Genomic DNA, 26,228 nt, shown 5'->3' on the forward strand with positions numbered 1-26,228 from the left:
ACACGGTTTTTTTTGGTAAAAACCGACTTTCTGACTCTGGAAAACCGGCCGTTTTTTTTGGAAAAACGACGAAAGTCCAAGTACACAATTACTGCCCAAAATTTGATTCCTCGATGTATCATTAGATCTCGACGTTTTATCTGTTTCTTAGTCATTTGTCATCGAAATCAAAGTTTTTAAAGTCGATTTTTGTAAAAAAAACAACTTTTGAGTTAGCTCAGATCTCTACGTTTTATGCATTTTTAAGACAATTGGCGTCAAAATTTAAATTTAGATTTTTCCGATTTCATTTGACCTCCTGATTTTTTAAGGTAAAAACCGAATTTTTGAGCGCTTCGAAGCACCCCTAAGTCAAGTCTGATTGAGCTGAAATTTTGCACATGTCAGTTTTTTGCAAATCTGCAAAATGTGTATGGTCGGTTTGCAAAATTAGACATGACTCATTTGGCTGCCACCCTAATGTAGGTCCATCTCAAATATGTGCTAAGTCTGAAGGGCGAGTTGCAAGTCAATAAACAATAATTACTTTCTATTGCAGCACTCCAAATTTCCGTATTTCATGACAGCAATTTTTCCGTTGTAACAATTTGCATATTAGACTACTGCAATCTTTGTATGCAAATTTCGAACCATAAGCCTAAGTTGTACCACAGGAAATATTTTTTATGTTATAGAAAAAAAGTTTTAAAAGATATTTTTTTGAATTTTAGCATCTTTGTCTTCTTATTCGAATGCTGATCAACCTTAGAATGAAAATAAAAAATCGCAAATAGATGCTTTGCAAAGTCCATGAGTTTGTTTATTTATAGAACCTTGGCAAAAACATTACATTATTTCTAACAGTGTTACCTATTATTAAATTATTGAAAACGTTAGCAAGCAAAACCTGAAATCACTTTTATTGGATCCCAAAAATTTATTTTGTATTTTGTATTTTGTATTTTGTATAGTATTTCCATGAAATACTTAGCTTCTTCTTAGGTTAGCAATCAATGAAGCTTAGGATTAGACAAAAACAATAATTAAAAAGAAACTTTATTGAAAGCTTTTTTGAATTTTATGGATGGATTAATTTGCAAAATTTTCTTTTTTCATACAAATATTCATACAAAATTGAAAAATCATATTGTACGCTGATGCTCAGTGACCCAAATAGTATTGAACGGCCATTTTATATAAGCCCACTTAGGTTTTTGCAAAATGTATGTTATTTATTTTCAATTTACTTAAGCAGACAACATGAATATACAGGAAAGCTGCTTTTTAAGTTGGATTGAAATTAGCCAACATTCAATTGAAAAATTTCTTCAATAAAAAGTAATATTTTGCTGGATCAAAGCAATCGAAAGATTCCCTTTAGTTCAACCACGGTAAAAAAAAAAGTTGAGATATCGGTATATCGATAGCAACTTATTACTATAGTGAGCGTTTTCGATCGAAAAAATACCGGTATCTGAACTTTTCTTTTATCGTGGTTGAATTAAAGGGAATCTTTCAATTGCTTTGATTCAGTAGCCTTATTCAACCAAGTAGGCCCACAACACATAAGAGCAAGTTCACTGGTGTTGGGAGAAAGTGATAGAAATTTTGACAATTACGGCACATTTTGGAAATTTTGCCATGCAAAAACATTTTCAAGATCTGTGGTCTTCTAGTTTTTTTTACAACACGTGTTGTATTTTCGCATGCTGTGATGCAAAAATAGCAATATTTCTATCCCATACGGCTGAAATAGAAACAGTGTTGTAAAAAATACAACGCCCCAAGGTCTTGAAAACATTTTTGCATGGTAAAATATTCAAAATGTCAAAATTTCTACCACTTTTTCCCAACACCAGTGAACTTGCTCTAATAGAGTGATATTTTGTTTTTAAGGGGGAGAAAGGTTCACTTCTTGAATGTATCTCACCAGTAAATGGTTTTTAGAATGAGTACCGTAATCCGGAGTAATATTGATCACTTTTTTCAATATTTTTCGATTATTTTTTCAGTACTGAACTCCTATGAACGTAAAACATGGATGCAGAAATTTATTGGACCTCTTTAAATTTGATTAAAAAAACGTATTCATCACTGTTCAGAATTTGATGCTTTGTGGTGACATTGATCAGTCTATATTCTGACGGTTTTAACGCGTTTTCTTGATCATAATGGATACAAAACACCTTCAATGCTAGTGCAAATGCTAGTTTATCAATTTAACCTTGATTTTTACCGTTTTATTTTAAAAATAGTTATTATCGAAAAAAGAACTATAATGCTGCCTACATTTAGGGGCAAAAATAATTATAATTGCTAAATAGTGTGAGCTTCTAAATACAAATGAAATTTTACCTTCACACATTCCCCTAGGCCCTCCCACTATTTCCATTTTCATTTTTTTCTTCAAAGTTCACGATTTGATAGGGTTCCTATCCATTTGTCCAATACGGGCTTACTCTTGGAAAATATCCTTATTTTTTAAATATCAAAAATTTATCATTAAATGACTATAAAAATAGCACTATAACTGTTCATATATAAAGAAAAAAAGTTGTTCTTTCACATTAATCAATCCGTTTGCTTCTAAAAGCTTATTGGAATCATCAGGAAAGCTGTTTGTTTGCGAGCCTTGAAAAAATAGATATTTTAAGATTTTGAAATTAGATTTTTTACTAACAGAAAAAAATTTCAAATACAGACCAAATTTTCCCTATTTAATACTCAATTAATAGGCTTTCAAACGTAGGAAACAGTTTTCAAGAATTCAAACCATAGACTGAGTTATTGATGATAATATGGAAAAGTTTCTTGTTGGTCAAATTTACCCCGGTGATCAATGTTACCCCGTTTTACGGTAATTGATTTTCAATACATTTGAAACTAACAACAGATTTGGATTGCGGAGAAAATTTCGTACAAGTAAGTTACTATGATGTGAAATTTTCTTAGGTCTGCCATTCTGTAGCATCGAATGTTCGTAATTTAGAGTTCAAATTTCCAAATTTTCTTAATTAGGCTTGAAATCCACCAACATTTATATCTATGGGATAGCGGACCTATAAGCTTGTTGAACATACCTTTACCTTCTTATGTAAAATTTTCTCAGCAAATCCGAATCTACTTTTTGTTTTGGCTGAAACTTTCTGTGTGAGATGATAATTATTGGCCTAAGCTACATAAAAACATAAATTAAGCTTACAAACTGTTTGCAAAAATTCACTTTCCTTACATTCAAAATTCACAAAAGTTCAAATGTTTCGAATACCAATGATTCATTCTGTATGAATCATTTAACGAAGCTTCAAAACCAGTAAAAAAAATAAAAGTGACATATTTTCCAAAAAACGTGTTTTTGATAGACTCAAAACCATTGCTTGATTAATTTTTGCTATCCAAAAGATTTAAATGGGGTTTGAATCGAATTGAAAAAAAAAGGTTTCCGCGTACTTATTTAAATTTTTTTTTTAAATTTATTTGGTCCTTAGGATTTTAACACCTGGATGAAATACTTATTTAAATGGTGTTTCCGCATTCATATGTTTTTTTTGCTGATTATAAATTTGAGTTTAAGAGTTTTAAACTTTAAATTATTCCATAAATATCTTGGTAAACATGGTTCAACCTTTGAAAATTTTGTCTCGAGTCAATACAATTCATGAGAAATGTTTAGCAATTCAACTAAATCGAGTAGATTTGTTAGTATCAATAAATGTTTGGGAAACTCACCTGCCATGGTAGGATAACTAGAATAAGCGGCGGCACTTTCCAGCGCGTGTGCCGTCTGTTGGTCGTGGTGTAGCCTGCATGAAACGAAAACAATTGAAAAAATTAGACTTAGTCTAACACTAAAGATGATATTTAAACAGCTGTTTGGAAAAAAGACGTAAATAGCATGACTGGCACAAAAAATCAACAAATCAACCCACCTGGACGTGTGTCCGTATTGCTGTGGTAACCTCAGTAAGCTGCCGTACTGCGCCATGTTGTGGTGGTACGCGTGCGCATGGGCTGCGTGTGCGTGCGCGGCATGGGCGTACGATCCGTAGTGCGCCGCGTGCCATGGATCTGTCGAGTAGCCCCCGTCCGTCGAGTACAGATCGGAAACCTATAGGATTTTTGAAAATGAATTCATATATTTTATTGAACGTTTTTTTTTTCGTATGGGAAGTGGTGTTACTTACCTGATGGTGTGTCGGCGCAGGGGTGGGATGAACGTAATTGCTGTTCCAAAAGGATGGGGGAAAGTTTCTACTCGACATGGAACTGTAACCTTCTGAAAATAAAAAAGAAGAAAACATCGATCATTTAGAAGATCTCAATAACAATTGTAAAGAAAAGTCGATACTTTTGTTTGGATAAACACTAACAAATCACGATAAATTTATCTGCCATAAACGGGGCGAGGAGAAACATTTTTAATCTTTTCCGTTGGTTCCGCTGCTGGGGGCAAGTGACATTTTCCAAAAATCTTGTTCCATCAGCGACTGAAAACGATGGACAACCACAAGCACGCACAACTTTATGTAATCGCTTCCGACGAAAAACGGGGCATAAGTCACGAAAATGAAGACAGTAAAAACATCGAGCGGCAGTAGCGAAAATATGCCCTTCGGGTGTTGTTTTAAGGTCTTGCTTGTGTATATTACGGTTCCACGGTAGAAAGGACATCCCGCGACGGACGACGGCGACGACGACGCAACGCAGCAAATGCAATAACAATAGCATTTAATCGATTTCGAAATCCAGGTCGGAAAGGTGGAGAAGATGTGGTTCCGGGAAGCATGGAGGAAGCTTGGTTGTACCTTCGGGTATACTAGTACTACACACATAAGGGGGAAAAAGGGCAACCCAACACAACCGAGAGCTCGACCGGAGTACGAAGGAAGCGAGTAAAACAAAATTCCAACGAAACAGAGACACAAATGGCGACGGGGATGACGGGGAAATTGCACAACTTGGAAACGGTTCTGGCCCTCGACTGTATGTGGAGGGATGAACGCCTGGAAACCCCGAATGGAAGATAGGAGGTCGGAGGAATGGCGGCGGATGGAAAAGCGCAAAGTTTTCAGGAGTTAACAAGAAAAGGTAAAGTTCCCTGCAGGCGACGGCTCGGATCAAAGAGAGCGAGATGTGGCAATTTGGATACGATTGGGAAAGCATGGCGGTCGATACAAAGACTCTGCTGCACTGACGGTGACCATTTGCTTTACTCGGGCAGGTATAGGGGAATCTCACTATCCATCGGCCTTTCTCAGGGAGGCTCAATTTGACCGGGATGAATGTCGTCTTCGGCAGAGGGATAGTTTTGGCTTGGTGTGGAAAATTTGTGCCCCGGACAATCTTGATGAAACTGGACGATTGATCCGGAGAATGTCTTAGTTTGACATGGGCCTCACTAAGTGATGACTACTTTGGGTTTTTGTGCCAGGAAACTTATAGCCAGAGCATACAAAATTCACCGTAATCAGTCATAAAACTGTGACTGTGAAAAAGTTAAAGCAGTCGCATTCATAACAGACGCCTTCAAATGAGTAACCAAGCAAACAATCTCGCCTCAACCTTCAGTCAAATGAAGCGTCGGAATAATCATAGTCACCTTCAGCCCGTCGTCGTCTTTATGACTGTGACGGAATAATGTTTAGATAAAAAAAAACATCAAGGACGACGCCGCAAAACACAAGTTTCGTTATGGTCATGATAAAAAAATGTGAAAACAACGATCTTCGTTTCCGTTTTTGGAGATCAGTCCAGGATAGTTCGGGACCGGGACATTTTCGAACGTGACATCAACTGTCACGACCGATGAAAATTCGCTAGGGACTAGAAGGACAATATCGACTATGCGCAAAAAAATTGCATTTCATAATTATCTATATAAAAATTCCTTTACAATATTGTTATTTCGCAATTGGTAGTATTTTTTTAATCCGAATTTTATTTGTTTTTGACACTGGAAAATCGCCCAACAAGCAATCCAAATACACAAAACTTTTCGAATCATACATAAAATGCTTTGAACCGACGCCGTCAACTTGCTTGACGACCGTCGTTTGAAAAATAACATCCGTCACGTGAACAGAAATCCATGACGATAGTCAAGCTTTTCCAGTCCCTTGAAGCTTGACTAGTAGTCACATGAGATTTGAAACGTGACGATGAAGGAAAATCAGCAACCATGTCAACTATGATGCTTGAAAAATGTCTGCTCTGCTTATAGCTGATGATTTTAATTTTTGTGTAGGACTCACCTATATGTAGGGACCTAAGAAACTCAATTCACGATTTTAAAAAATAACTTCATACAAGAGGTTTCATGAACCGAAATTTTCTAGGAGTTATCGTGAAATCCATATTTTTAAATTTATTACTCCTAGATTTATGTGTCACCTTGAAGCAAATCTCTTGCGTAGAAAAGAGAAAAGAAGGAAAATTTAATTCGACGAAATACAAATGTCTGCTTCACGAAATGCTATCTATCTAAATCGACAGAAATTTAAATAACTACAATATATAATTTTTTATAATAATTCTTATAATGATGCGGTTTTCAGATGAAATGTTTGTATTAACTTTGATGTAAGTCCAATTAACATAAACTAGCAATTGACCAATTGAGAAAAAAGTTTTAGATGAAAAAACCCAGTTTTTTATTTACACATTGTCTCTGAATCCCTTGTACACTTCAGACTCAAAGCAACCCTCACCCGTTGCAGATATAGCTCAAATTTGACATATGACCTTCTAATAATTCCCTCAAAATCAGTGTTCTTTCGTTGCTCAAACATATCCCAAGTAACAATTTTAGCTTTATTATGGTCAGCAAAATTTCGTTTGGACTATAGCATTAATCTTCATAAAAAGCTAAAGCGCATTCTATAACATCACCTGGACTCTAATAAAGCCAAAATTAGGCTATATATTTTGTTTTTTTTCGATTCTGTGAGTTCTCGGAGTTTTTTTTTTTTTTTCCAGCAACCATAATGATTGATGAATGATGATTGCATTATTGAGATATTTATGATCTGGTAAAATTAATAGCCAAAATACCAATGTTTTAACCATATTATGAGCCTCTTTTGTACTGCCAGTCAAGATTTTAGGTAAAATGTGTATGAAATAGTATCTTAAAATAAATGCGCCTCGTCAAATCTGATGGTCAATCATGATGGAATTGATGGAAAATGGGCTTGAAAAAATATTTTCCAATGCTTGCATTGTGAATCCATCAACATGGCGTCATTTTGTGCCCTTCGATTTTGCAACCAACATGGCGTGAGTCAATTCATAGTTTTATTATGGTTTAATGATGACCCCAAAAAAAGCTACGATTTGACGTTTCTCTCGCAAGCCAATCAATTACACGCTTAGGATGAGTTCCTAATTTCTGAGTTGTTAATCCTTAGTACAGTAAATGAGGACATACATTTTTAATAAAAACGGATTGGTTGTTAATCACCCGTGGAATAAATCATGAGTTGAAGTCAAATTTCGTTGTCTGACGCCATCTTGAAATCCAAGATGGCGGCTTTCGCTGATCGTTCAAATGTTGTAAATGACTTAAAATCGCATGAAATCCCATCAATATTGGTATTGGGTGAAAGGACTAAACGATTAGAAGTCGAATTTCGCTATCAGACACCATCTTGAAATCCAAGATGGCGGCATCCGCTGAACTTTTAATGCTGTAAATGACCAAAAGTCGCATTAAACAACCACTATATGGGTATTGGTTGAAAGGGCTAAACTAGAAGAAGCCGATTTTTTTCTTTTCGACGCCATCTTGAAATCCAAGATGGCGTCTTCCGCTGAATTTTGAAATGCTGTTAGTCACTGAGAATCGCATGGAAGGCCCACAATATTGGTATTTGGTGAAAGGGCTAAACTACAAGAAGTCGAATTTCGCTATCGGACGTCAACTTGAAATCCAAGATGGCAGCTTCCACTGAACTTTAAAATGCTGTTAATCACTGAAAATCACATGAAACTTCCACAAAATGGGTATAAGTTGAAAAGGATCAACGAGTAGAATACAAATTTCGCAATTAGGCGTCATCTTGAAATCCAAGATTGCGGCTTCCACTGAACTATAAAATGATTGAAATCATTGAAAGTCACGAGAAATTCCCACAATATGGTCATTGGGTAAAATGGCTTAATCAGTTTAAGTGGAATTTCTCTATCAGATCCTCTTGAAATCGAAGATGGCGACTTTCGCTGAACCTTAAAATACTGTAAATAACTAAAAAACCGCATGAAACACCCACAATATGGGTATTGGCTAAAAGGGCTAACCTAGAAGAAGTCAAATTTTGCTATCTGGTGCGTCTCGAAATCCAAGATGGCAGCTTTCACTGAACTTTAAAATGCTGTTAAACACTGAAAATCGCATGAAACTCCCACAATATAGGCATTGTGTGAAAGGACCAAACGAGTAGAAGTCGAAGTTTTCTATCAAACGACATCTTGAAATCCAAGATGGCGGCTTCCACTGAGCTTTAAAATTCTGCAAATGACTTAAAACCGCACGAAAGCTTTACAATATTGGTATTCGTTGAAAGGGATAAACTAGAAGAACCAGACCCTAATTGTTTTTGGCAACCCGCTCGAACATTTTATGTTGTTCAAATCGAACGATTCTTTCCTCAACTTTGTTTTTTCTTTGTACTACATTTTTTATCATATTTTTGATGCATTTAGCACTTTTCTTGTTTTGTCGATAGTTTTTGTTTTTTGCCATTTGCTATTTATGTCATTGTATTATGTCTATCATGCTAATAAATCTAAATTGTATTGGTCCTATTAAAGCGAAAACTATAAGGTTATGTTGTTTCTGTTATTTGTTTGATTTAGGGACATGTGCCAAAATCGGATGTTTCCAAAATCGAATGTTGCCAAAAAACGCCCGGGGTCTGTATTGTGGTTGCTTTGTGCGATTTTGGGTCACTTACAGCATTTCAGAGTAAAACGGAAAGAGAAAATCGACTACTACTCGTTTAGCCCTTTTACCCAATACCAATATTGTTGAGGTTTCATACGATTATAAGTCATATACAACATTTTAAAGTTCAGTGGAAACCACCATCTTGAATTCGGATGGCGTCAAATAACGAACTTCGACTTTTACTGGTTCATTTCTTTCAACTAATACCTATATTGTAAGGGTTTGAGGCGATTTTCAGTCATTTACAGTATTTTCAAGTTGAGTGGTAGCCGCCATCTTGGGATTTAAGATGGCGACGGACAACGAAATTCGACTTCTACTCGTTTATTACTTTCACCTAATAACAATTTTAAAAAGGTTTCATGATATTTTCAGTTATTTACAACTTTGAAAATAAAAGCGGAAGCCGCCATCTTGTACTAATGATGGCGTCAAGCAACAAATTTTGTTCCTCCTATTTGAACTCTTTCACTCAATACTCATATTGTAGAGTTATTCATTCCACTTCCGGTAATTCGAAGTTTTCATAGATTTTTATAACTTTTTATTATTTTAACTCAAAATCAACACACAGAACTTATCAAAAATGTGTAAAAATGGGAATTCTAATTCAAATATGTGCTATCTAATCTGAGCGTGTCCTGATTTGACATCTTGATCGAGAACTGTCAATAAGTTTTATGGCGGTTTAATAATCAGGCACTGAGTGCTATTATAGAACATGCAAAAGAAAGCTTGGAGCAAACTTCTAAGTTTGTGTTTTATTATAGTTTAAACAAAGCATTCCTAACTCTTTCTAAATAACTAAAACAGCATGTTTAATGGAAGATTTATAAGCGTTTTCAAAACTATCTAAAAACAGATGGTCGATTCAAAAATATAAGCATTTTGCATGACCATAATAAAACCATCATAAAACGAGCTGCACAAAAAAGCCATAATAAAACATCGAAATGCTAGTTAGCTTGATCTGCGTTTCTTGGGATTCTCTCCATCTTATGGAAGTACAATTGAGTATAGAAAATTTGATACTATAGATTTAGAACATTTCTCTGAACCTATGGGCATAAAAAATGCAAATATCACACATTCTTTAGAGTAACTGTAAATTGAATTAAATGCGATGAGTTAGCAGTGTCGAATACTTTTATCAATTATTGTGTCAATCTTTATAAACCACTTTTGATTTGAAGATTCCACAAATCGTCAGCTACCTCAAGCAGGCGTGCAATTTCTCTAACGAGAATCACCGATGAGTTCGGTTTTCGATTCAAGGTAGAGATTATCTGAAACGCACCGCAGAGATTTCCAGCTCAACCTCCTTAGAGAATCTGGAAATTAACACCGCAGAGCGAACACACACTACAGCCGAAAAATGTTTTCACCGTGGAGAGCAATAGCGACGGCAACTGGCTTGGCTTATTGTGTTTACCAATACATACAAAGCTGAACACTCACCCGAAACATTCATCGTTTGTTGATGCTATTATTATGCACATCATCGTGTTTGATTTTGGCTTATTTATTCGCGGCTTGAACCAGACGGTCCTGTGTTTTCACCGTGGTGCTCTACAGTGACACATTGTCGCACGCTGGAGCTATTGGAACTAGGTTTGTGTGGCTTTTGAAACCTGGGTGCGAATAATCTGTGGAGAGAAACAAAAAATCTCTGCAGCTATCGCACGGGAGTTTTTTATTCTCCGTTCTCCGTCTTTCACGGAGACGAACAGCTGATTTCTCATGTTTACATTTTCTCGGCTTATCGTGGTAGGGTAAACATAACAATACATACGCATGTTCAATGACCAAATAATAACGAAAAAAATTAGCAATACAATTGTAGTGGTTTTGCAAGCGAACCTTGGTGAGGAGAATATAAATTCTTTATTTAATTAATTAATAACAAGTTAAGACATTTTGAATTAATGATTTTAATTTTAAAAAAATCTAAAAGATAGCATTGAGCAGTGCTTATCATCAAAGATCAAAATGGCGACCAGTTAGTGTTTACATTTTTTCAAAACAAAAACACCCTACCACAATCTGTCTCAGGAATTACTCTATAACTGGCATTGTGCTCCCAGCACAACATAAACAAAACTGGTGCCAAGACACTGCCTTTAGGGTCTCCGTACTTATTCTCTCTGTAGTTAGAGTAAGCCAAATCAAACTTATTTCTTTAAATGCTTTCATCTAGAATACTTTGAAACCGCTTTGTGCCGCTAATAGCAATTCTGATTAACACATCCAAAACCTTCGTTCAATCTATTGTTTTAAATGGTGATCGGTACTGTACCGGTCAGGAAATAGCATCTAAGTTTTTGTTTGTAATATGTGTCTAGTTTTAAGTTAACTTGACACTTTAATCCATTTGCTCGCAAACACCACTTTCTGTACACGTACCCTAGCATTAATATGTACTCTCTCGCAACATAAGAATTTTCGCCGAGAGAGACTCACACAATAGTATGTAAGCCATTTTAGAAAGTAGAATAGAATATAACGTTGAATTAGAAGCACGGAATTTCACTTCGTTCCTAATAAATTAATAAGTTTAAGTCCAACTAAGCGACTTTCTCTAGTGAATCCGAAATCGGGCTGAAAGTAATTGTGGCATATAATCGATCATCGTACATACTGTGTGATGCTAACTCGTTAATCAACCCGAAACTGTGAAAACAAATTCTCTCCCCCGTGGGTGAATCAGCTGTGTGCTAAGTGGAGACGATTTACCTGGACATTCTTGTTGCTGGTGGATGCCGTCGACGAGAGACGGGAAGAAATACCCCGAAATCCGAACCCCCCCATCGGCCGAGCCCGAACAAATGGTCTCTTTAAAATCAAGGAATACAGCAACAGTGTAGTTACCATTTTCGATGTAATCTTTCCAGTTACGAAATAACAAATTTACTGCAGTCTCCATGAAATGTTGTTTCTATAATGTGGATCCATTGATTAAAATGTTTTCTGTCTCAATGAAAGTTATCACTTGTCAAATTACTGCTATCTCTAGATCTTTCTCTTGTAACTCCAACATGTTTATTGGCCAGTACAATGATGACTCTCTAGTATTTTGCTGTTTTGATACAGGAATGACGGTAGATAACTTCCATGTATCTGGCATGATACCTAATTGCAGACTGGTTATAATAATTTCGATCAAATGGTTAGCTTTTACTGTTTGAGAATCTTTGAAAACTCTTAGTGAGACATTATCAATGCAAGCTGTGGGTTTCATGTTTCCCACTAACTATCTCGTGCTATCTCGTAAAACTCTAGGATGGAAACGTGTTCGAACGAGCTCAAACTACCACAGTTGTAATCTAAATATTTGACTCAATCAGAAATTTAAACCAATGGCAATATTAACTTGGATTTCCATGACGTTATCGATGAAATAGTTGTTGAATTTCTCAGTAATTTCTAGTTCTTTAGTATATATATTCAGCGCCTTCAAACCAAACTGCATCAACTTTGACGTATTCGTATTAGATAGATTCGTATTAGATTCGACAAACGTTTAATAGTGTTCCAAAAAAGTTTTCCATTATTCTTGTTTCTTTCTAAATTATTTTGAACTGAAAAAAAATCAAACTTCTTTTATCTTTTGTGAGAATTCTTTACGAACCATTTCATTATTTAACCATTGCCTCTCACATTTCTGACTCATAAACTGTCTATAGTTGATGTCACTTCTTCTTTTCAATTGTTGGAGATCCACAGTTCCACTCATTAATTAAAGTTTTACTCACTTTTTTATTCATAAGGACCTTAACACATCGAAACTGTTAAATCTGTGCACTTCTGTGAGGATATCAGAGACTCAAAAATCTTATATAATGTACATATGTAGATTGTTTTGTATCGACTCCGATCGTTTAGGATTTGTCTACTTTAAGCTTGAGTCTCATTCAAGTTTAAACCGACAAAAAGTCTAACTGACTTATGATCCACCAGGCGCGGTCCTATGGGGGGGGGGGGGGGGGTGATCGGGGTGATCACCCCCCCCCCCCCTTAAGCGGCAAAAAACCGTTACAAAATACCCGTTAATGCTTGAATTTCTATAAAAACTTTAAATTCTCCTAGTAGATGTGCTTTTGAATTTTCAAAAATTTTCCACTCCGTGGGGGTGATTAATAAACGAAAAAATTTGTTCATCACTTAAAGACTCAAGATTGAAGAAAAGTCGGTCTACCAAACTGAAGCAGCTGTAACTTGCAATTCCCTGGCCCGAATTATTCCAATCAACTTCTGTTGAATTACTTAGAGTGTTGAATTTAAATTTGCTAACCATTTATCTACTTAACATTTGAGCTAGGTAATGAAATGTAGGGACATTTTTTTGAATTGTCACTTATATCCCTCATATGCCTAAATTTACATGAGCAAATTGTGATAAATTTTGTATTTGTTTCAAAATCTGAGCTTCTTAATTATTCATTATGTTTTGAATTTTAATAGAATGACAGATTCGGTCAGATTGAAGAAAACAAAAAAAAAACTCAAACTATATACATATGTACGGAATCGTAAGATTGACAATTTCCTTTAATTTTCAGAAATTACTATCATGTTAAATGGATTTGCAGATCTTGGTCATTCTAAGAAGTGAAAAAATACCTTTGAACTTTAAGTGTTTAACTGCCCTATAAGTAAGAAATATGAATTGTAGTCACATTCTCAGTCAGTAATCACATTGAAGGGATCAGTTTTCCAGTAGGCGCTTAAGAAACGTGTGACTTCAATTGACCGTCTTTGGTACCTTCTAATTTTTTTTTGACACCAATATTATACTAAATAAATTCAACCGTTATATACAACATGTTGAGATTTAGCAACGGAAAGTTCCTCATAAGGATTTTTCTTTGTAGTTCATAATATCTCAAAAACCGTAAAAATCGGGACAAAATATTATAACAAAACTTTACTTCAAGAATAAAAAGCTAAGACGAATCTGAAATCCAAATTAAAATTAGAATTCCCAATTCTGTATTTTTTTTGCTTATAGTTGGTTTATTGACAATTTTAAATCTTTTTAAAGTCATGTCTAACTTATTCCAAAATCCAATGCAGTGCTATTCTCACTTGCGTTTACAAGGAATTCATAATTAGATTGCAAAATAACAATTGAGTTTTTAAATCACATTAAAGATTCTCTTGCACGAATTCATTTCTCCCTCGAATTAACATCATTGAAATATGGATTATGAAACTTCAAACTAACCTATATTAAGAAATTTAAAAAAAAATAGATTCAAATTAATTTAATCTGGATTGAAATCTATCACATCAAGCATTCATATAATGGATGACCGTAAAAAGATTCAAATACATACTACCAAACAGAAAATGAATATGAAAATTTTAAATTTTTATAGTTAGAGTTCAAGTTTCAAAAATCTTTTAAAGATTTCTAAATTCAAATTAATGCGTTAATAAAACACAACAGATTCCAGAGCAACAATAAATCAAAAGAAGAAATTTTGGGTAATGTTTGTAATTTGAGCCCAAAAGGAATAAAAACTATTTATAAAAGCTTATTTAATATGAAGGAATTGGTGTTTTGAGAAAGGAATTTAAATTCATTTTCAAAACTCAAAATCTGCATTCACAATTATAACACAAGGATAAAAAACTCACATTTTCCGAGGTGCAAAGAATTTGAAAATTGACTTTGACTTATTTAGGGGTACTGAATGCAAATTTGTATTTTTCTATCAGCTCTGTTTTTCGGTATAACTTTTGAAAAAAGAAGGTTAAAATTCATTGAAAAAAATTTGTGCACATTACAGCAAAAGTGTACAGCATCAAAAGGATTTAGAAAAAAGGTTATAACTTCATGATCAATTTTTCATGACTTCTGGACCACAAAATTATAGAATTTTAAGAAAAAAATAAATTTATTTTTTTTTAAATCGTTCTTTTTTAGAAAGAAAATCTGTATTGTATTTTCGGGAATTTGCCACTTAGTGGCATTCTTTCCTAAAATCTGAATCGATGAAAAAATGAAAGATAATCTATAGATTCAAAGTAATTATTTTTTGTTCATGTAGGTCAGCTGCTTCATCAGTTATCGATTAAACTCTAAACTAATTAGTTTTCCGACAAAAATACTGACAAAAATCGAGTTAAGAACGCAAAAATTTTCCAAAATCAGCTTTTCACCTTCTTTGTAATTTATATGTTGCTTTTTCATTTGTTTGAGTATAATTAAAATTGAAAATTTTGTATTGAAACCTGAAATTCAAGAGCAAATCAATTAAAAATAAGTTCCGGAAGCTTCATACTTCAGTATCTGATTTTGAAAATATTATTTTCATCTGAATTTATTTTTAGAGTGTTAATTTTTTGTATCGAGAATCTGAAAAATCAAAACCAAATTTTGAACGAGGATTGTGTTTCCAAATAGAAAATAATAGATATTACAAAATTTCCAAATCACTATTCAGTGAATTACTCTAATGAAAAAATTAATCACCGTTAATCAGTTTGAAATTCGTAGCAATAATTAATAAAAACTAAAATTTAGAAGCTCAACCACGTGTGTATAATTTTCATTTGTAAAATGACATTTAAAACAATAAATTCTTTAAAGATCTTTGAATGTGACAATTTCAAACTACCAGATATACAAATAATGCCAATTTTCTTTTTAATATTTTATTTCTTCTCTTATTTAATATTTTTCTAAATACATCTGATTTTATTCGGTGAGGGAGAAGGAGCAGTGTTCAGCTTATATTGTACTCATTTGAAAGTGGCAACACTAATACCCCCTCCCCCTCCCCCCCGCCCGCCATCCTCCTCCTTTTCCCGCTTTTTCAAAATGAACGTTTTTTCACCAGATATTACGTTCCTTCATATTGACTGATTTTTGAAAATTTGAAAAATCACCCCCCCCCCCAAGAGCCAACTCTAGGACCGCCCCACAGTGGTCCGAATTGGCTAAAAGTGGAACTTTTTTCCTAGCACCTCTGTCTTTCATCTTATGTCATAAGTGTCTTTAGAACATTTGCTTCTTCAAACATGCTTTATAACTTGAAAGTATCAAAAGTTAGTCAAAGTCCACTTTAAAAAAATTGAAAATTCTAACTTTTTTATTTCAATAGATGGAGCTTTACTTTATACTACAAAGTTGTAGAATATATAAAAATATGAAACTTTGTTGAATACATTAAAACTCTATCTCTTTTCAGAGCAGAGTTATAAAGGTTTTCTTTTGAAAGTTATTTAAAAGTTAGTTTTTCAAACTTAACTATAGTTAGATGGGGATTTACATGAATAAGATGTTCTGAACATTTGTAGGAATATTCAAATCAAACGTTTTGCACAAGATTTCAACATTCTACGACGTTTCCTAGCCAACTTATTGCAACTTTAAGTTTTATTTTTACTCAATTTCACGAGCTTTTATTGCAAAAACGAGCAAGTGGATTTTTAAAACTAATAAACCACATTGAAGCTCGAACTAAGTGCAACAAATTGGTGTTGTCGTCATTTGTCTTCACGCGCTCATATTTGAACACAACAAGCATATATTTGATGTGTTTTACGTGTTTCCATATAAAAAATGGAAAAATTGATTTCCAGGCTACGCAGATGCTACGCAGAACGAAGGCAGAAGGCAGTAGGAAATAATGTTTGTATGGAAACACGCAAAACACATCAAATATATGCTTGTTGTGTTCAAATATGAGCGCGTGAAGACAAATGGCGCCAACACCAATTTGTTGCACTTAGTTCAAGCTTCAATGTGGTTTATTAGTTTTAAAAATCCACTTGCTCGTTTTTGCAATAAAAGCTCGTGAAATTGAGTAAAAATAAAACTTAAAGTTGCAATAAGTTGGCTAGGAAACGTCGTAGAATGTTGAAATCTTGTGCAAAACGTTTGATTTGAATATTCCTACAAATGTTCAGAACATCTTATTCATGTAAATCCCCATCTAACTATAGTTAAGTTTAAAAAACTAACTTTAAAATAACTTTCAAAAGAAAACCTATATAATTCTGCTCTGAAAAGAGATAGAGTTTTAATGTATTCAACAAAGTTTCATATTTTTATATATTCTATAACTTTGTAGTATAAAGTAAAGCTCCATCTATTGAAATAAAAAAGTTAGAATTTTCAATTTTTTTATAGTGGACTTTGACTAACTTTTGATACTTTCAAGTTATAAAGCATGTTTGAAGAAGCAAATGTTCTAAAGACACTTATGACATAAGATGAAAGACAGAGGTGCTAGGAAAAAAGTTCCACTTTTAGCCATTTCGGACCACAGTGCGCCCCTGTGATCCACGAATATCCGAGAGGATAGAAGCCTCAGCTAATTCAACATTTGTCAAACTAGGTCTATTCTAGTACTGGAATAAACGTAACACTTGTATTAAACCTTCTTCGTTCCTTACCTTCATGGAATCAATAATCTTCGCTTTTATTCAAATTTTAGCTCTAGGTTGGATCCTCGAGGAGAAGGAGGATTTATCACACGAATTTTGGTCAAATAGTTGATTTTCGTCCGCTTTTGGGTTCATCCTGGACTTTTCTCGATCCTGCCAACAAATTTTTGTTCAAGTTCAAAAAACTTTGACAGATTGTCACCAAATCTTGCACTTATAAACTTTACTTACTAAGTAGTTCTACTGAAATCAACTTTCAACTAAGCATTAAAAAGTTAAACACAAATGAAAGTGTTGCTTTTTTTCTAAGCCAGTCCTAAAAAGTTTTTTTTTCGTTTTCTCCTGTGGCGCGGGGCAAAACTTTTTCTGGATAAACTAACAATATCGTCATCTAGGACGATGCAAACATATGGTTGCTATACGCACCATTATACTTACCCCCAATACTGACAATTTGCAACCAAGGTTGCCGATAAAAATTCTGTGTTTTGGGAAAATAAGTTTCTGACTTTCTGTGATTTAACGCAGAAATTCTGTGAGGGTTTTCTGTGATTGAAACGGCAGAAATTTCTTTGAAAAGTCACGGAAAGATGAGTCTTTTTTACATTTCACTTAAGTAAAATCAATTAACATTACCAATCTTAGCATGTTTTTCAAAAACAAAGTTAGAAATCCAAAATTTATGTTGACATAAAATTTATAATTTCGGAAATAAGTACAGAATTTGGAAAATCTGTGAAATCTGTGAAAATTTCCAAAATTCTGTGTTCTGTGACACAGATTCTGTAATGAACATTTGCTAAAATTCTGTGAAATTATAGATTTTTCTGTGATTTCGGCAACCTTGGTTACAACCGCTTGCTTGAGGTTCAAACCTGGGGCAAAACTGGTGGACTTCTGAATAAATAAAGGAACACAAAGACAGCAGTCAGGGCAAAACTCGTGGATAACTAGGTCGCCACTGCTAATAAACGAAAACATTATAAGTAGTTTACTGAGTTTTCATCTAAGCATTAAAAAGTTATACACAAATGAAATTGTTGCTTGTTTCTAAAACAGTCCTAAATAGATTTTCTTTAAATAAAAGTATAACTCTTGGCAATTCTTCCCAATTGGTACTGTGATTAGTAACGCAGATAAACAAGGACGAGAAAAAAAATCATCTTGAAGCTCTCTTCTGTAATGGATTGAAGCTCAACAGTAGATTACTGAAGTCCTACACACAGTAGAGCTAACTTGTCCATCAACGAAGAGTTTTCCCATCGGGGGGTACTCTCATCAAGAAAAGTACAATTTTCATCACTTTTTGCTGAAACCAAGACATAAGTAACCGTTCACTTCCGTTGCTTGCTGATATGGAGCTTTCTTTGTCTCCTCCTTAGTAGAATCGACACATAGGGTAAACATGGGCAAAACACCTGTAATTTTATTTTTTGCCTCGATTAGAGTCGTTTTAACATCTTTGTGTGAAGGTCTCTTTGAACCTAATTACCCCCCGTTGGAACCATTTTCTGGCTCCAGCAGCAAAGAATCCAGTAGCAGCCGGCAACAGTTGGTTTGCGGTAGTAATTAAAAGAGTTGATTTCCGAACGTCTTGCGTTCTTTGGGCCGCTCTTCTTAAGTAAGCCCTGTTGAAGTCATCTTCAAGAGGGAACAGGACTGGGTAAAGTTATCGCCGTCGTCTTCGGTTGGTAAAAGTTGTTTTCTGCTGATGTTGTCGGGAAAAACCTGAAGAAAGTTGGTTGTCTTGAACAAGCAGCAAGAATTTTTACTTTGATGTGTATTGGGTCCAGGGTTTCTTGATGGGGTTCCGGCATCAGTTACGCTTAGATAAATTTCGGGTAATTCATTTTGAAAGTGGTTTATCAGATGGTTCATACGTTGAGAAGATTCTGAAATATTTTTAAACATTTTATTGAATCATAAACTAACTTTCTTCCTACGTTAATGAACCTGGGCAAATGTGGAGTGGGTCGTTCGAAATTTGTATGAATACATCGCAAACATCTTATGCATGGCATATTTCGCATATTTACGACAGATTCAAATTGGTGCCACGGTCTTTTGTTTTTCTAAGATACTAACATAGATTCCGATCAGGCTATAGTGGGGAATGTGACGGTTTTATTTTTTGTAAAGTCTTTTCGATGTTTCTTGTGGCGAAATAGCCGTGTTCAACGCTCGGGTTATTTCTCATTCCTCGAACGACAAGAATCAGAGCGATTCTAAACAAAGTGTTAGGGGTTCAATTTGATTTTTTAATTTATTACAGAATAGCATCAGCTCGGGAAATATGTCGGTGCTATTCGTATCCAAACAACAATTACCTCGGCCGAAATGGTATGTGAAAATAATAAATCGCAATTTTCGATTTTCTGTCGGCAAGCAGTTCATTTGAAGGGGCACAACTGTCCAACTATTTAAATTAGTCATAACCGCACGGTGAAAAGTCAAGCCAGCCAGACTCAACTTTCGAGCTTCGAGCTTGCACAAAGTCGACCACCAAATTTCGGGCCCCATTTCAGCATATTTCAAAACAGCAATAACAATAAGTTAGAAGCGAAATGAATTTAAATTTGTTTGCTGTCTGACGTTTAAAGTTGGTTCCGCTGAACGGGCGAAATCTACAGCCAAAATTTATGTACTTTCGGTCGATTTATGATTTCGGCGCGAATGGGAGAAAAACGGCAAAATCTTAGCAGCGATGTGACGAAATTGTGACCGCGAAGTGTCCTACTTGACTTGAGTTAAGTTGAGTGTTTCTTGCGTTCAAGACTTTTCTGGTACTTCGTCTCGTTGAAGAGCTGTACTTTTCAAGATATTATTTTGTCGTTTCCGATGAATGTTTGGTAAGCAGTTTGTTTTTTTTTTGTTTTAAAAAATAAGGAAAAATGAACTGTATTGAGACTATCGACAGTTGTGTTCGCTGCTTTGAACCGTACAATTTGGCGAAGAAATCTGTAATTCGTGTTGGGAGTTTTTTCTCTCACCAAACTCATCAAAATTTGCGATGCACGTAAAGAGGGTTTTTTTTCCTGCCCTAATACCAAGGTACAGCATCTTTCGCAGTCTGGATTAAATGCCGTCATTTAAATTTAAATTAAGATGATTAATGTCAGACTGAAATCTTGGGGACCTTCTACGCGTCGCGCGGCTCTCTGCTGTTAGAGTGATGATTTACGGGTCTACATCAGCCGGGCATATGTCACGGAACCGTGAAATGGGAATCCTAATGTTGAGAAATTCCTTCAAATCGAGGATCCTTACAAAGAAGATGAAATCGCGGTTTTTTGCTTGGAAAATACAATTCACTTTTTTACATCTTACATCTGAGGGAAATCGGCTGCCTCAAACGGGAGCAGTGATTCAGCATTCCTTGCAGCTGAAGAATGGAAAAAACAAATCTTTTGACTACTGAATTCCGAGACTTTTTTTCAATTCGAGAAGAGAAAAAAAAGTTTAAGGAAAGAAATTTCCTTCCACAAAAATCATCTTGTTGGCAGCAAATGAATTTATTAGTCTGGTGCTTGATGGGTTTGTTATTAAGCTATTTTGGAACACTTTGAAGTTGCAAAATTTGCGCAGTACTGATTTGTTCCAAACTTTGAACACATTCCAAACGTTTAACTCTGACACATTGGAAGCTGAACTGGCGCTCGAAAGAATTCTTTGCGATGAATGTGTTAACATTTTCAACTTGGAAAACAAAACATCAAATAACTAGAATATTTGTTTTAATTAGAAGATTGAAAACCCGAAAAATTCAAAGATGGTTTAATCATAATTCAAAAATGGTTCAAAGATGATACAAAGATGATTCAAAGATGATTCAAAGATGATTCAAAGATGATTCGAAGCTGGTTCAAAGATGATTAAAACATTATTTAAAGATGATTCAAAGATGATTCAAAGATGATTCAAAGATGATTCAAAGATGATTCAAAGATGATTCAAAGATGATTCAAAGATGATTCAAAGATGATTCAAAGATGATTCAAAGATGATTCAAAGATGATTCAAAGATGATTCAAAGATGATTCAAAGATGATTCAAAGATGAATCAAAGATGATTCAAAGATCATTCAAAGATGATTCAAAGATGATTCAAAGATGGTTCAAAGATGATTCAAAGATGAATTAAGGATGATTCAAAGATGATTCAAAGATAATTCAAAGATGATTCAAAGATGATTCAAAGATGATTCAAAGATGATTCAAAGATGATTCAAATATGATTCAAAGATGATTCAAAGATGATTCAAAGATGATTCAAAGATGATTCAAAGATGATTCAAAGATGATTCAAAGATGATTAAAAGATGATTCAAAGGTGATTGAAAAATGATTCAACGATGATTCAAAAATGTTTCAAAGATGATTCAAAGATGATTCAAGACGATTGACATATGATTCAAAGATGATTCAAAGATGATTCAAAGATGATTCAAAGATGAATTAAAGATGATTCAAGATGATTCAAAGATGATTCAAAGATGATTCAAGACAATTGACATATGATTCAAAGATGATTCAAAGATGATTCAAAGATCATTCAAAGATCATTCAAAGATGATTCAAAGATGATACAAAGATGATTCAAAAATGATTAAAAAATGATTCGAAGCTGGTTCAAAGATGATTGAAACATTATTTTAAGATGATTCAAAGATGATTCAAAGATGATTCAAAGATGATTCAAAGATGATTCAAAGATGATTCAAAGATGATTCAAAGATGATTCAAAGATGATTCAAAGATGATTCAAAGATGATTCAAAGTTGATTCAAAGATGATTCAAAGATTTTCCAAAGACGATGCAAAGATGATTCAAAGATGATTCAAAGATGATTCAAAGATGATTCAAAAATGATTCAAAGACGATTCAAAGATGATGCAAAGATGATTCAAAGATGATTCAAAGAGGATTCAAAGAGGATTCAAAGATGATTCAAAGATGATTCAAAGATGATTCAAAGATGATTCAAAGATGATTCAAAGATGATTCAAAGATGATTCAAAGATGATTCAAAGATGATTCAAAGATGATTCAAAGATGATTCAAAGATGATTCAAAGATGATTCAAAGATGATTCAAAGATGATTCAAAGATGATTCAAAGATGATTCAAAGATGATTCAAAGATGATTCAAAGATGATTCAATGATGATTCAAAGATGATTCAAAGATGATTCAAAGATAATTCAAAAATGATTCAAAGATTATTCAAAGATGATTCAAAGATGATTCAAATATGATTCAAAGATGATTCAAAGATGATTCAAAGATGATTCAAAGATGATTCAAAGATGATTCAAAGATGATTCAAAGGTGATTCAAAGATGATTCAAAGATGATTCAAAGATGATTCAAAAAAGATTCAATGATGATTCAAAGATGATTCAAAGATGATTCAAAGATTATTCAAATATGATTCAAAGATGATTCAAAGATGATTCAAAGATGATTCAAATATGATTCAAAGATGATTCAAAGATGATTCAAAGATGATTCAAAGATGATTCAAAGATGATTCAAAGATGATTAAAAGATGGTTCAAAGATGATTCAAAGATGGTTCAAAGATGATTCAAAGATGGTTCAAAGATGATTCAAAGATGATTCAAAGATTATTCAAAGATGATTCAAAGATGATTCAAAGATGATTCAAAGATGATTCAAAGATTATTCAAAGATGATTCAAAGATGATTCAAAGATGATTCAAAGATGATTCAAAGATGATTCAAAGATGATTCAAAGATGATTCAAAGATGATTCAAAGATGATTCAAAGATGATTCAAAAATGATTCAAAGATGTTTCAAAGATGATTCAAAGATGTTTCAAAGATGATTCAAAGATGATTCAAAGATGATTCAAAGATAATCAAAGATGATTCAAAGATGATTCAAAAATGATTCAAAGATGATTCAAGGTAGATTTACTAGGTTCACAACAGGCTTTAGCTGGTTCAAAATCAGTAACATCGGTTAAGGATAAGATTTTCTGTCGATCGTTAAAATGATTAATGAAGACACAAAAAACAAACAGCAATCGTATTGTCGATTCAAACACTTCTCAGAAGGTCTATCGAACTGTTTCGTCTTTTTTGCGCAGATTCATTTTGTTTTTCCTTATATCCCGGGGTGATTGAAAATGCAATTTTGCTTCCCTTTGACTATAATTTGATTATTTCTCCTGCCTCGGGATTGTCCATTTTACTTGGTGCTGCCCGTCTTTATGAGCTAAATAAATCTTTGCGTTGTCGATGTTGCGCATTTTTTTCCCGAACAGTGGGATTTTACGAACGTTTTGTGGTATGAAAAATTATAGCAGTTAGGCTTCAATTGTTTAAATCCCAAACTGGCTAAACACTGTTTTTTTCCGAAATTGTGTTTCAAAGAAAATATCTAACCATATTTTAAAAAATGGAATAATGAATTCAATTAACCCACAGTGAAAATCTTCATTATTTTTTTCAGCTACTCTCAAAGTCCAGCGTTATTGTCATCTGGTTCACACGGAAATTTGCAGAGCGAATATCAGAAAAAAAATCGGATCCACATCGCCAATATCCAACATTTTTTCTCGTGTACCCACTACTACTAAACCCATCCTTGGGTCAGATTTAATGGCGGCTCCTTTTGTTCAGCTCTCATGTCGTCCCGGGACTGCATTGCTCCCAAACTTCCTCCCTTCGACATCATCGATCCAGCTGCATGCGAACGTAGTAAATCACAAACCCAGATAACTGCCCGGTAAGCTTTCGTAAACGATTTCCTCCTCCTGTTTAGAGATCTCGATTTCTCACGGATTATTCGGATTCAGGTGGCGGCTTGGCGGTCCGTCGTTTTGTTTCGGTTTTCCAGGCTTGTCCAGGCGTTTTTTTCTGCTTCTTTCCAATCCAGTGCGGAATGGGTGAAAGATTATCGCACGTTCGATTTAAAAGGGCGGAACGAACCAGGAGGCAGAGAGAAAATTGTGAAATAATTTGTTTCCTCCAGTTCAGATCGATCTACAGCTTAGAGTTCGGCGGACATCGATGTGATGGGGCGAAAGGAATGGAAGTTTGTTTTTATTTGCTTCGAGCAAAAACTTGGAGCAAGCATAACAAAAAAGGTAGAGTGAGATGAATTTTTGCAAGGTCGTTAGCCATGGAAGATCTTCCATGGCTTAAGGGATTTTATTTCCCTCAACAAGATGACGGCATCATTTGTTTCTTCAGGTCATGGATTTAGATCGTGCTGTTTTTGCAATATCAGTAGTATGAATCCTATACGTGTGAGAAACTGAGAAAAATTGGAAAATTTTCTGCTAAAGTCAAACATATTTAAATTGGAATTGTATTGGTAAATATTACAAGATTTATGAAAAAAACTACCTCTGGCCGAATATAAACCACTAAAAGATCGTTGAAAACTACTAATTTTTTTTTTAAATTTGGTAAAAACTAGCGAGCGTTCCATTAAATTTACATGCTGTTTGGGTAAAATTACCTATATTTATCAGTAACGTTGAGTGCTGTCAGTGTTTTGACGGTTTAGATATAAGAATTTTCAGTTACCATACTACAGTAAATTTTTACCTAAAAATGTTCGGAATATTGACAGATGACACTTGCTACAATTTCATTACAGTAGCACTCGATAACAACACATCGAGCTGAATGCATTATCCATCCTAGGTAAAAAGAGTCAATCAAATCTTAACAAACCATTCATTAAATTGGCAGCCGTCGGAATCTCGTTTCTGATCTTGTTGTTAGTTCTGATTCTTGGCTTTCGCCGGTTTTGGATTGATACTATCTCGTCCGGTATGCTAGGCATGGGTTTCGAGATTTTCGAGGACCACCATATTCGAATAGCTAACGAGCTGGTAGCAGTCAAAAGATTAACGAAATAAAAACAAACAAACAGTTAAACACACTCCGAAACAACCCCACCAAATATTTTGACTATTTCATGCATCCGAACAGTGCAAATATTTGAAATAATGTATCTTCACTCGCGGACACGGTGTCATACTCAACTGAAACAGCCGACATCCGCAAAAGGCGCCCCCCCTTTGCCTTAAGGCATGTATCCTTCCTCACCAATCCGCCTCATCCTTCATTCACCTCCCACAAACATTGCGCGTCGTCGTCGCCGTCGTTTCGAGTGGACTATTTTTTCCCAGTCAAAAATTTTTCACTTTCGTAATTGATCTTTTTAACAGCGACATTAAATTTAGCGAAGAAATTCGTCGAATAAATAAACATTTTCGAATTTTTCGGCAAACCGTTTTGTTTCGTGCGCTCCGAAACACAACAACAACCCGGTCGGACGCGGGACCAAACAACGGGCAAACATCAGAGACATTCCACACGGTTTGACGCGTCCTACTGGTTACACACTCTATCTATTCCAACGCAAAGACGACGCCCGTCGTCGTCCGTTGAGATTTTCGAGCGCGCTCGATTAACTCGCAGAAGCGCATCGCGCGGCATTGCCGCATGCAGTTAGATTTCGCGGTCTTGGACCCCAAGCATCCTGAATTTAGTGTGGCATCGTTGTCAAGTTCACACCCCAAGTCAGGCGTAAAATCGTGTTCTTGCATCTGTATCAAGTATCTGGTCTGAGGTGCTTTAGAAGTAACCTAAAATTTTCCGTTAGGGATTGTTGAATGCTACTTATTTGTTTTACATTATCATGTTGTGCGTCACTCTATTTTTCTGACATTAGACAAAAAAAAGTGATAAAATCATACCAAGACGCAGAAAAAACATATTGTAGTAAAGGGTGATACGGTCAAAATTTTGTGGAAGGGAAAACGCGTGTCAATCGGTGAAATCGATTATTTAAAAAATCAAATTAAATTTCTTTTTCAAGTTTAATTAGTATAAAATTCAGGAAAAATATTTAGTTAGGCTTCCG

At 34.6% G+C, this 26,228-nt stretch overlaps 1 protein-coding gene across 1 annotated transcript in view; it reads right to left on the reverse strand.

The window, feature by feature from the left end:
• Window positions 1-26,228, reverse strand: part of LOC129741610 (protein vestigial-like) — a 134,827-nt gene that overhangs the window by 5,500 nt on the left and 103,099 nt on the right. The window contains exons 5-7 of the mRNA XM_055733349.1: window positions 4,164-4,255; window positions 3,909-4,087; window positions 3,709-3,782 (exon numbers count right to left, since the gene is read on the reverse strand). Coding sequence (XP_055589324.1) covers window positions 3,709-3,782; window positions 3,909-4,087; window positions 4,164-4,255 — 345 coding nt within the window. The remainder of the gene's footprint in view (window positions 1-3,708; window positions 3,783-3,908; window positions 4,088-4,163; window positions 4,256-26,228) is intronic.

This window comes from Uranotaenia lowii, chromosome 2 (assembly GCF_029784155.1).
Source record: "Uranotaenia lowii strain MFRU-FL chromosome 2, ASM2978415v1, whole genome shotgun sequence".
In the NCBI taxonomy this organism is placed as follows: Eukaryota; Metazoa; Arthropoda; class Insecta; order Diptera; family Culicidae; genus Uranotaenia; species Uranotaenia lowii.